Consider the following 12,679-nt stretch of genomic DNA (forward strand, 5'->3'; position numbering starts at 1 on the left):
ATCTCTACTTGGCCGGGGTTAAAATGCAGTTCCCGCTCAAAATGCTTATAGGTGCGCGCGTTGTGAACTCCGATTTAGTAGTTTCAGGGAATGCGCGGGGTCTGTCTTTGCTGTCCATAGTTATTGGTTGTTTTCCCAGTAATAAGTGTTGATTTTGTTTGTTTGTTTGCTTGTTTTTTAAATAGATCTTTCTCCTGCCCAGGTCTGGGATTGAGTGCTGTGCGCTCTTACACTCCATTTTAATGTCTCTCCATAACGTTCTATTTAAGGAAGGAAACTTTCAAATAGAAATTGAGAACTGCAGCACGTTTCCTAACGGGCGGAACAGCTGCCGGAAACGTCTTTTGGTCACTGGTTCTGGTCACAAATGAATTTCAACAGCATCGAGTCCCTGGTCCTATCCCCGCGGCCTCCCGTCCGCTGTTGGACACTGGCTCCTTAAAGTGACGCTTTACTGTTCTGAGTCCCATAGGAGGACCAGGGCAAGTGGCTTCAGAGATGCAGCCCTCACTTCTTAACGTCCTAGTTATTGTCCTTGAAACCCGAGCCATCTCACCGCTCGCCCCCAACCCTGGGGTCTGGCTGTTTAAAAGCTGGAGAGGAAGTGAAAGCGTCAAGTACAGTAAGTGACACCCTCCGCCTCCGTGTATACATAACAAAAGCTCAGGAAACGTGCGGGTCCTAGGATGTACGAGCAACCCCAATCCCTCTCTCCTACTCCCCACAGCCACAGTGGACTGGAAGTACCTTTTCCCAGTGCACACGTAGGGACAATTTTGACTTATACTTTTTCACCTAGCTTGCTCTGTTGTCCTCCCATCACGACCTCTGCTAATCAGCAGTTCTGCATCTCCTAGGTGCCTTCCTTATAGATTCTTTATGTTTCTGTCCCACGAACGATAGGATCTAATTTTAGTTGAGGATGACTGTTTAAAAAAATGTTTTGATAAACCATAATGGTGATGGTGAGTTTTGAAAAACGGGAAAATAAATTGGGCCAAGAGCTTAGTGGGAATGAGGATAGAGAGCGAGGTGAGCTCCTAGTCAGGGCAAGAGTAGAGGGGTTGGAGATCCTGAGGGGAGGGCGGCTGAAAAAGGCGGTACGGGCTTTGTGGATCGTGCCTCTAAGTGTATACCAGAACCGCACAACAGTGCTTTAAGGAAACCAGCCCAATAGTGGACCTAACACCCCAATAATGGGAACTGGCGACTCGAAACACACGGTTTCAGTATCCCCAGGCGCCTTAACAATAAGCAGCAGGTTACAGAGGAAATCGAGTCTCTCCGTGGCGCTTCCAGGCTGAGGACCCAGCGCCTACCGGCCGAGCACCCCCTAGAGCAGAGGGGCGAGGGAGACCCGCGGGAAGGGGCAGCAAGCCGCCTGATTGACAGCCCGAAATCTGATCTTGTGAAAGAGACGCGGAGCCAATGGGAGGCAGCGATCCATCAGTTTGGATTGGAGGCCCCTGGAGGAGAAGTAGAGGAAAAACCACCGAATTGAGCTCTGTCAGAGGCGCTTTCGGCTTCCAAGGGGGAAGTGCTGGGCTATAATTAATGTTTTTATTAAATTTGGAGGGAAGTTTTTGCAGCCTTTCGCCTAGCGTGGCCTTCAGGTGGGTCTTTCCAACAACTTTTTATGTCTCTCCAGATAATTGCATGGTTGTGGGTCGCAAAAACTATCCTGATGAAAGAGGTGTCTCCGTCTCTTTAGTCCCGTTAGGTGCAAAGCAAGTCTCGTTGATCGCCATTGCTAGTTTTGCACACGTTTGCGAATCAGAGCTGCCCGGGGTACACCGACCGCACAGGGAAACATCGAGAGTGTAAATAAATACATCGCCTCTTGTTCGGATTTTTGCTACTACCGAAAATATGTAAATTGTGAACTCTCTTGGCTCTCTTTGGATCCAGGTGAAGGAGGCGGTGTAGGGAGGGTTATTTTTGTGAATGGGACTGTCGGAGGGTAATTAGCTATGCAAATTCAAGAGCTTCATTCATGATTTTTTTTTTTTAAGCCTAAAAGCCATCTTGTTCCCCTCTAGGTTGATAGAAGTCCAGATCCTGAGGAAATCTCCAGCTAAATGCTCAAAATATAAAATACTGAGCTGAGATTTGCGAAGAGCAGCAGCATGGATGGATTTTATGACCAGCAAGTGCCTTACATGGTCACCAATGTGAGTGATCAGTTTGAAAGTTGCTGTTTATAAACTTGACTCCGTCGGGGGTGGGGAGAGGGAGAAAATGAGAAGGGAGGGGGCACGGGGGTTGGGATTGCAGATACTTATCTGCTTTGTTGCCACTGTAGGGCGACTCTGCTTCTAGAAGCCCAGTCTTCAAAATGAGCTTACCTTTCAGTGATTTGGATAAGGCATAGTTTTGTTTTTAAGACCCCTTTTTCTGATTAAAGTGCCCAAGATGAGTGGAAGAGGAGATGGAGGGCAGCAGCAGCTGCTGCACTCAAAGTTTTTGGCTGGGTTTGTCTGCCACATTGAAAAGAATGAAGTTGAGACAAATGCTGACACTTTTTGTTTATATGGGGTGTTTTTGTTTCTTTTTCTTTTTCTCATTTTCTCTTTTTTTTTTTTTTATTTCTCTACTCTTTTTGCTTTTTTTTTGTGGGGGTGGGGTGGGGAGGAGGGGCTGTCCAAGAGAGAATAAAATCCACTGTTTTAATCTAGCATTGAACCAGCCTAAAAACAACTTTAACTGTAAATGCTAAAGTTGTTTTGATGCTGAGATACCATGAATATATGACTGATAAGTAGTAATGTGCTAAGATCGGCACTGGGAAGCAACTCTCCCTGCCTGCTTAACATAAGCTTTCACTGTCAAATAAGTGAGAAAATGAATATTAGAGTTGATACTATGGACTTCTATTTTTCTATTCAGAGAGAAGATCCATTAGACTTATGTATGCATGTCTGTGTGTGTGTGTGTGCGCGCGCGTGTGCGTGTGTGTGATCTGAGGTTTACATTCTTTTAAAGGATTTTATCTTTCCCTTTGTAGAGTCAGCGTGGGAGAAATTGTAACGAGAAACCAACAAATGTCAGGAAAAGAAAATTCATTAACAGAGATCTGGCTCATGATTCAGAAGGTGAGGTTTGATTTTGGGCTGAACCCCCATTTTTTTACCTACACTCTCCACCCTGCTAAAAGAAAAGGAGCACTTCAGTCTTATCTTAAAAATAATAAACTTTGAAATTACTGAATTTAATTAAGACTTTAACTTGGAACGATTTACATAATGTGGCAGTTTGCATGGGAGACTATTTTATGGTCCTATCACAAACTAATGAAAGAAGGAAATAAAAACTTCTCAATGACAACCTTCTTTTAATCAGTTTTGTGTTTAAATACCTTTGTCCATATGGCATATAACTCACCCCATTCACTAAGATAACAATTTAAAAATATCCAATACAGTGGGACAAATTCAGCAGCTATGTACACTGCTTACTTTCTTCTTTCTTCTTTATTACAAGTTAAACAGTATTAGTGATTGTTTGGTTTCCCACCTCCTTTACACTAAAACCATCTACTATTAACAGAATTTTCAAGGGTGATTTTGATGACTAAATTGTGAGGTCATAATACCTTGTTTATCGACCATAATGTGTTCACTGAATCATACTTAAGGCCTCCTTAATAATTATAATACTATTTGGGAAATTAGTTTGCAGATTCTTTTTATGAACTGTTGCTAGGATGTCAGTATGTTACAAATTGTTTTAGCCATATGAGGACATTCATAATAAACTTAATATACTTCGATTTAATTATCAAAGTTTAGTTGGCAATTTTAATTAGATATACTGAATTCTGCAACTTCCTCAAATCTTCGTACTATTTAAATACCTCCCTCCCTCCCTCCCTAACATGACCATATAGTTTTGAACTTGATGATAACCTGGTGCCAAAGAATTATCTTTCTGACTTTTATAAACCTATTAATGTAGAAATTTTCCTCTAAAAACTTGTATTTGAAGTGGTTTCTTTTAGTTTTGAGGTATTAAAGTTGAAAACATAATACTTTGACAGTTGTACCATGTACCATTATATATTTTATGTAAGATTCAGAAGATATAAATAAAATGCTTTTCAGTCTTTCTAATCTTCCCCCTACTACTATTTTAACAAGAGTTAAATATATTTAAGAAAGATTTCAGTGAATAGACACACATTCACCTCAGCCTTTTTGTGAATTCTGGTATCCCTGAGCTTATTTATTAAGCCGTTTGTTAAAAAGAAGAAAAGATGATTGACTTTATTCTTTAGTTGACTAAAATAATTTCTTAAAGAGTTGCTTAATAGGCATGAAAAGTAGGCATTATTATTGAGATATTTAAGTTATGCCTCTTTTTTTATTTTTATGTTGACTGCGTCTCTTGAAATTAAATTTATATTTAATACCAATTTCATGACAAACATTTCCATTTAATGAAGACTAAAGATTTGCAAATCTTATGTTCATGTCTTTGACTTGTTTTTTAGAACTCTTTCAAGATCTAAGTCAATTACAAGAAACATGGCTTGCAGAAGGTAAGGCAAAATTTGCTTTAAAAGGGGAAAAGCAACTCTAGAAGGAGAAAAAAAAAGAAGTCCTGAACTTGCTGTCTTAATATCCAGCCCAATTAATTGAGCTCTAAAAGAGCCACCTCATGTGTCATGCATGCATTAGAGCCTCTGATGAGTTTGTCTTTGGGGACTCTGGGGCTGTACTACCCAGTGTCATCACAAATTACCAGGAGAAATTGCTTCCAGCTCACAATCACATCTGCTTTTGGCAAGAACTAATGCACCAAGACTTCAAGTTCTAAGCCTCTGTTCAGATTTTAATTGCAATTGATCAGGTTTATATTATTGTACCTCCAGAGACCTCCTAGAGCCAGAACTCGGCTGGCTTGCTGTTTCCTTTAGAGCAGCGCATATCATTATTTGGTGTTCTGGTGGAGGACTTTTCTGATGGCAGAAATTAGTTTCTCTGGGTTCATCAGGACGGGATGCTTCAAGATTTAAGTGCAAGTGTCTTCTTTCCACCTTGTTCACAACACAGAACGTTAGGTGTGTATCTAATACTTAGGAAATCTATGGGTTTAAAATAAATGGGAGATATGAGGATTTTAAAAATGTTTTCCATGTGTTACTATTCATGTGATGTTTGTTGAAATTGACCTTTGCTATTTTGTCAGTTTTACTAGGATTTATTTAATAGAGCAAGGATACATGTAAAGGCATTACGTTTATTTTGAATTATTTTTTGTTAAAATTTTGTGGTGCAATCTGTTATATCTTTTATTGCATGCAACTTTATAGGAAAATGAGACTGCTTCGTAAAGCTTTATACAACTTCAAAAATGCCTAATATTGAGGGACTTTTGTTGGCATTCATAATTTGAAATTTTTCTTTTGGATTTGGCATAAAAATGTGAAATATTAATTTTATGGTGTGTTTTGTGGGAAATACAAAGAAAAATTATAGATATTTAAGCATTGAGTGTATAACAGTATTATTTGTGTGTTCACATTATATGGGAAACATGCACATTTTGGAACAGATTTTAAGATGGTTAAAAAGGAGAGAGTGGGTCTCTTTAAATGGAACCCAGGTGTTGCTGTAGCTACTTTGAGGCAGACTGATGTGTTTTATCGGTGGTCTTGAATGCAGTTGATCAAGTTGCTGTTAGCATGTAAAATAAGTTTCTTTGTTTTGCTGATAGTCTAGTTCTCCAAAGAGCTTTTTCAATCTTTATCAATCTTTAAAGTTAAATAGCTTTCCTAATAGTCCTTTGAAAGGATGATTGTATTTATATGTTAATGAAGGTAAGACTTACTGAAAGTTTTGGCTGTATTTAAGGATCATTTTGCTAGTCTGTGTAAATGAAACTTACTGCAATAGATTACTTTTTATTGCAACATAAGTCATATTCAGATATAAGTTTTTCAAGGAAAATTTGCATGGAGATTCTTGTATTAACTTACGCCTATTAGTTTTGCAAAGTCAAAGGTTGTGAGAACATTACCTTTATGAGAGAATTGATTTGCTTCTCCAAAATAACTTAAAATATCTATTTTAATTGTTCTGGAAGGTTTGTTGGTTCTTAGATGTTTAAATCTCATTGATTCCAAGTCAGTGCACTTGCTGGCAGATTTTGAATGTGCATAGCAATTCTGTTCCTGGAATTTTAAAATGTGGAATCTGTGACAGACTCTTACCATTTTATAATCAGTTTCAGTACTTTTTTTTTTTTTTTTAACTTTTGACTTGTTTTGTGGCTTGTAGCTCAGATAAGTGATTGCAATAATTTATCCAAATTTATCTTTTAAAACTCTGCGGAGAATAGTCTTTCTCAGGGATTATTAACATACCTGTAAATCAAACCTGAAGATTTAGCACTACAAAAAATAAACCTAGAAAATGATCAGTGTATTTGGAAGAACATGGACCTTTACTTAGAAAAGAATTATAATTTCAATTAAGTTCAGGAATTAATCATGAGTGTTTTATATGAATTCCCAGGTGGACTACTATTTACAAACTATGGATAAGATTTCATTTTAGAATAATTTAAGCATTTTCAAAATAGTTTACGTTAATTTATCTAAACATGATGTAAGCAAAAAGTTGTTAATGTGATGTTTAAAATCTAATAGTGAGAAAAGAGATCTTTTTAACTTCTTGTTTCTAGACTCCACTTTTTTTTTTGTTTTGAGAAATTAAATATATTATTTTGCACTGATATTTTAACTTGACTTATCCCACGTCTTGAACGGTATTAGCTAAGAAGAGATCCCCAGATTACCCTAGTTTATTTGTAGTGAGATGTGTCCATTTATGTCTTTCTGGACATCCAGAAATTAAAACACTGCCAAATTGGCAGACTATGAACCGTTTACATATTTCTTTTCATAATGCTCCATAGCCAAGAAAGTGACCATGGAATTTTAAGACATCTTGACCCTTTTAAAAAAGATCATTGGCAGTTAACCAAGTTTCTCCCATGAGTTAGAATTCCACTGGGAAGTTAAACAGGTCTAAAAACCTTATTAGACATAAGAGTCAAGTTAGTTGTCATATGTCATATGATAATTGTGTTTTTGAAAAATTATAAAAGTCCTCAAATATTTGTGAAATGATATCTTAGCATGTTTAGTTTGTTTTTTTCTGTAAGACTATTCGTAAATTTTACCCCAAATGCAACATATGGATTAGTCATGGGTAAATTATTATGGATTATAAAATTTGTTTTATTTCTAAGGGGAAGTTGGAATAGATAAGGCAGGATTGTTTGAGGGTGGGGATGGGACCGGTATTTTCAGTTCAGTAAAGTCCTCTATAAAAATACACTTGCATTCTACCAAGAAAGTTAATTCCCATTCAGAGATTTAAACATGTTGGTAGAGAATATAACTTTACATTAATATCATTTCCCAATAAATAACACTGCAATTTAAAGGGTTTTTTTTTTAACATCTAAACACAATTTAAAACAATTACCTTATTCTGAAGAAAACTGAAAAGTTAATGTTTTCAGTGACCACAGTAGTTAAAAAAAAAAAAAAGTCAGGGAATATGCCTATTTTAAAATATTGCCATAGTCGCTTTATGTTATAATTTTACTATGTGCAATTCTTTATTGATTCTTTGACTTTTGAATTAGACTGCTACTGACAGAAAGGCAATTGCAATTATTTGATCCCATGAAATAGTGAGTTTAAATATCAATTCTATCAACGTCATGGTGATGTCTTATTCTTAACAACCTGAAAGTCACAGTTAAAATGGAACCTCTTGTGTATCCAGAACAGAAATAGAAAGATGTAAAAAATTAAGAAAGGATTGCATTCTTCCAAACTTGCTTCTTAAAGCTCACCTACTAACACAACTTAAAGGGAAATAATAATTTTCAGTATATATCTGATGTAAATGTATAGCTGCTCTCTTGACTGTTATTTTGTTTCCGGTCTAGATGTTCTTTCAGGTTCACTTTCATCAACAATATTCTCTGTCTTCAGGGTAAAATGTTTTTCAGTGGTTTTGTATTGAGTGAAGTTTAGTGCTGCCGCCACACTTCGAGTAGGAGTTTTATCTCCAGGAACAACCTTTCTACAGCAAAGGTTATTACATCATACAAATAAGGGTTTTTTCCTTTTGGTTTTATGTGACCTTCAAACAACAGTCAGGTTGACTTAAAAGCAGAGATGTCATTACTTTCCCCTCAGTTCGCTTTAATGGCTGATGCTAAATTTATATTCAAAATCATTATGTGATGTTTCTTAAGTAATATGTGCTATTGTTACTCCCTATGTGTAATGTCATCCACAATATACAGTAGTCATAATACACTCATTTTTATTTTTCAGAAATCCTACTTTTTTTTAATGGAACATAAAATTGGTTATGTGCTCATGAATTATTTTCCCCCACTTGGTGCAATAAGGATTAAAGCCTTTAAAAACTACATTATTTTATGTGGTTTACATAAAACATGAATTTAGAATTAAGCATTGAATTAGAGAAGTCCATATAATTTCTTATAATTGAACAACAATAATTTCTTGTGTGTGTGGGCAGGGAGAGGATGGGCTATCACCCCTCTTTTTGTTGTACTAGAAAATAATCTAAAATATGAGAGAAAGACTTCTCATTTGAGTTTGACTTAAAGACAGCAGATAAAGTAAGTATATTTTATTTCTAAACATTCATTGGAATTGCATAAATGTTTTTTCATCCATGTTTTATTTACAAAATAGAAAAGTTTTTTTAAAAATGGAAAAATAGGATTTGATATAGTATAGTGTAGTTTTTCCAGAGGATCCTAATAAATAAAATATTGCTAAGCTTTTCTATTTCAGTTAGAGGAAATGTGCAGTTTGTTACATTTTGTAGTATAACTTTATTCCCTTTGACTTGTGTGTAATGTTATAATAAAAAATAATAATAATAGAGTCAGACCTCTGTAGCATTAGAGAAAATATTTGGCTAGAAACAACAGCTAGTTGACTCTGAGGTTCCCTTAAGTTTTCAAGTTACTGCAGGTCAATTTTAGTTAGGAATTTAAGCTGATTTGACACTCACAACAACTAAAACTTTACTGTTATAGTAAGAATATAGAAATATGGAAATAATGCCTTAATCAAGTATTAAAGGTGTTTTTGTCATTGGAAAGTTGCCTCCTTTTTTTGTATGTTTAAATATGTTTATACTTCTGCATAATTAATGCTTTTACATTTGTACAATCATTTTAATGTTAAAAGTGGATGTGGTAGAAAACCAAGCTTAGTGGACTCATGATTATTTTGTTCCATGGCCTGTAGCTTCAATTTAGGATTAAACAGCATACCACTGTAGGAAGGTGGGTTTTTCTTTTTTTACTTCTTATTTGAAATAAAATTTAAATTTCTGACAAGAAATTTGTTTCTAACTCTTTGATTCAAAGAGAAATGCTACAAAGTTCAGCAAACAATCTACAGTATTCTTATGATAAAAATAGTTGGATAATAGGCAAGAAAAATAAGGCATTTCTGTAATGGTTTTTCTTTTCCCTTTCTTGAAACCTTCTTTGCATCTTTCTGTCTTTTCCTTTTTTCTTCCTTAGTTTTATACATGCAAGTTTCTGTAACAAGTTACTCTGTAAAGCAGGATGGGATATGTGTATTTATGTATTTGTGTGTGTATATATATATATATATATGTATGTATGTATATATGTAACTTTGTAAACTTGTCATTTATTTAAATGTGTTCCTTTAATGGATCTGAGCTCTGAGACAGAGCAATAAAATTGGTGTGTTTATATTGCAAGTCCAAGTTTACTTGCTTTAGCTCCCTGGAAGGGTGTGACATGAAAAGATTGTGGTTGGGCCACATGGCTCATATGCTGGACTGTGTTTTTGTGAATGGAGGCAGAACTCCAGTTCTGCCTGCTTGTCTTGAGGAATTGCTGAGGAGATCAGCTGTCTCATTCACGGGCAGAAAGAATGACTCATACATCTTCCGCCTTGTTTGGCTCCAGGTCATTGTTACAGTGGATAGAACTGGTTTTAATTAAATATTAACCCCTTTTATACTTGACGTTTGTTTTATTTGTAATTCTTCCACTTTTTCCTTAGCTTTAAAAGAAAACCCAATAGGTACATAGTTTGTAAGAATAGGAGGGTTTTCACTTCCCTGCAGCCAACCTTGGAAACTTTTTCATCACTTACTTTTTCTTAAGTAATGATTATTATTTCATTTGAAAGTTAAAAATAAGCATAACATAAAGGCAAGCTATATTTAAAATTATCCATCCCTAAGGCAATATTAGTTAAGAAAAGTATTGAAATTAAAAAGGAGAATTGGTGAGTTTGTGACATATAGGTCATGATTTAATATTTTCATGAATTGCTTTCTGATAATATGTATTGATACGTAGCAAAAAGAGAGAAAACAGTAAAACAACTTTGGATAAGAATCTAGGTAAAACAAATAGCTGAGAGTGCAGATACTACCCTTTTAAAGCCGAGATCCTGAGACTTGATGGCAACTTGTCTATTAATGTGCAATGAACTGATAGAGCTGCTCCAGCTATTACCAATAAAATCCACATGCTTAATCTCCTTGAAAGCATTTTATTGGTCTTTTGGTATATACTTTCTCCCCTTCTCCTTTCCTCCTCTTCCCCTTCATCTTTAATTACATAGTGTGGGGAAACATTTTCATTCCCCAAAGGTGATTATATCAAGCACAGTTTATAATAGATAGTAGTGGAAAAAACATTGCTTTTTTTAGGTTGACCTCTATTGTTAATTTTCAACTTTGGAGTTGGTATGGCTTGCTGCAAATTTTCAGGCAGCTACAGTTTGCTCCTTCACGGTATTCCCCTGAATTGAAGAAAAAAGGAAATGTATGATACAAGTGTGGCAATACTTTGTCATATTTTCCTTGCCTAGATCCAACTTGTGTTTTTAGTTAACTGCTTTCCGTTTACTCTAACTTGAAATTAGAGGTATACTTAAGCCTTTGTCTATTTAAGTAGCATGCTGCTTCATTTGGTCTATTCAGTTTCTTAAGATTAGCTTCTGTGAAAACGTGAGTCATATGTTTTTTGTTAAAATTCTGTAATATGTTCAGGAGTAAGTGTGAAGTATTTATTCAGTATGTTAAGGAGTTAGAACAGAAATAGGAATTCTTATTCTTACTCTTTACAGGTTGTTATTGTGCAGCTATTTTCTGTATATTTGCGAGGTATAACTTCTAGATTATTCTACTCCTAAAATTTGGCCCTTTTTTCCTCACACATATTCCAGCACACATCACACCCCCATCAATGATTCTGTGCTGCTCTTGCCATGACATATATTATGAAGTTGCAAATCTGCTTACAATACTACAAAAACAAACAAAAGACCTTTAAGACATTCGTACCATCATGTTCAGTTACAAATATACTTTTGTTACTCACCAGCTATTTATAACTTTTCCTGTAAAGGGATATTATATTTTTATTAGATTCTTGTAAATGTTGGCTTTCTAAAAGCCCAGTAATTGTTGTGGTTGATATATTTGCATCTCAATAGTTATATCTGTTCAGCTGTTAATTCTGAGAGAAAACCAAAACAAGGATATAATGGGAAAAATGTGCAGGATTTGAATCTGTGTACTTGCTGTTATTTATTAAATATATATTTAAAACACTTGTAATTTTTTATGAAGACTTATTTGAAAGCACACCATTCGCCTTGTAATTTATGAATCTTTTAGAACATTTTTTTCTGCAGTGTCAAAAAATATGTTGTGTTAATTAGCTGAGAGAATGCTAATATACAGATTTTAGCTGTTTCTTTGCCTCTCTAGTAGACTTCATTAGAAGTAAAGATATTAAACTGAGCATTGTAATGACAAGTACTTTTTTGTGGATGACTTGAAAGACAAGGGTTGGTGGGTAGAGGACTGGAAAGAAGAAAATAAGGAACATTTCTTGAGTAGCTGGCATTGTGTTTAGACTGTTTCATTTAATCCTCACCAAAAAACCTGTATTTTCATTAGTAAACTGATAAGTAAAATTCAGTTCGAAGAGGTTCAGTCACTTAACCAAAGTTGCACAACTAGCATGTCACAGAATTAAGATTTGTAGTTCGCTAACTTTAAAGTTGTTACCCACAGTATCAGATATTAGAGCAATATGAAGAGAAAAAAATTCTCCTTGCAATATAGGCTGATCAAATAGGCATCAGTTAAAACTTGAAAAAATTCTTAATTTGTTTGATTTTGTTTGGTAGTGGGGATACAGTGCATTCGTAATAAGGTTAATTATTGGTGTACAGAAAGAAGAGAGTTGTTAGAAAACAGTTGAATGTCAAACTGCATACATTTTTATAACAGGCACAATTATCAGATTGTTATGCTCTTCATAATATAACACAAATTTTATTCAGCCAAATGTCTGTTTTTAAAGAATAATATTAAACTGATAAAAAGAAACTTTAATTCTGTATATTGTATTCTTTTTTATACAAAATTTTTTTAAAATGTAGAATTCCTTTTTATGTAGATTTTTTTCTTAAGCCATTCAGTTACCAACCTGAAGCATTTTCAAAAGAGACTGTTTATTTTAATAAGCATTCCTCATACAGAATAGGTTCATTTAAGAAAGTTAATTAACATCTATTTAAATGTGACTTGGCTGGATAAAAAAGTTTCAG

At 35.0% G+C, this 12,679-nt stretch overlaps 1 protein-coding gene across 7 annotated transcripts in view; it reads left to right on the plus strand.

Annotated features, from left to right (window-relative positions):
* The first annotated feature begins 343 nt into the window (after positions 1-343).
* Positions 344-12,679, plus strand: part of ETV1 (ETS variant transcription factor 1) — a 96,793-nt gene continuing 84,457 nt past the window's right edge. The window contains exons 1-5 of one of the 7 annotated variants that reach the window (XM_054558987.2): positions 1,052-1,613; positions 1,712-1,908; positions 2,040-2,171; positions 3,005-3,092; positions 4,490-4,537. In XM_054558987.2, the coding sequence (XP_054414962.1) occupies positions 2,127-2,171; positions 3,005-3,092; positions 4,490-4,537 (181 nt within the window). In that variant the 5' untranslated portion in view covers positions 1,052-1,613; positions 1,712-1,908; positions 2,040-2,126. 7 annotated transcript variants of the gene reach the window in all.

This window comes from Pongo abelii, chromosome 6, assembly GCF_028885655.2.
Source record: "Pongo abelii isolate AG06213 chromosome 6, NHGRI_mPonAbe1-v2.0_pri, whole genome shotgun sequence".
In the NCBI taxonomy this organism is placed as follows: domain Eukaryota; kingdom Metazoa; phylum Chordata; class Mammalia; order Primates; family Hominidae; genus Pongo; species Pongo abelii.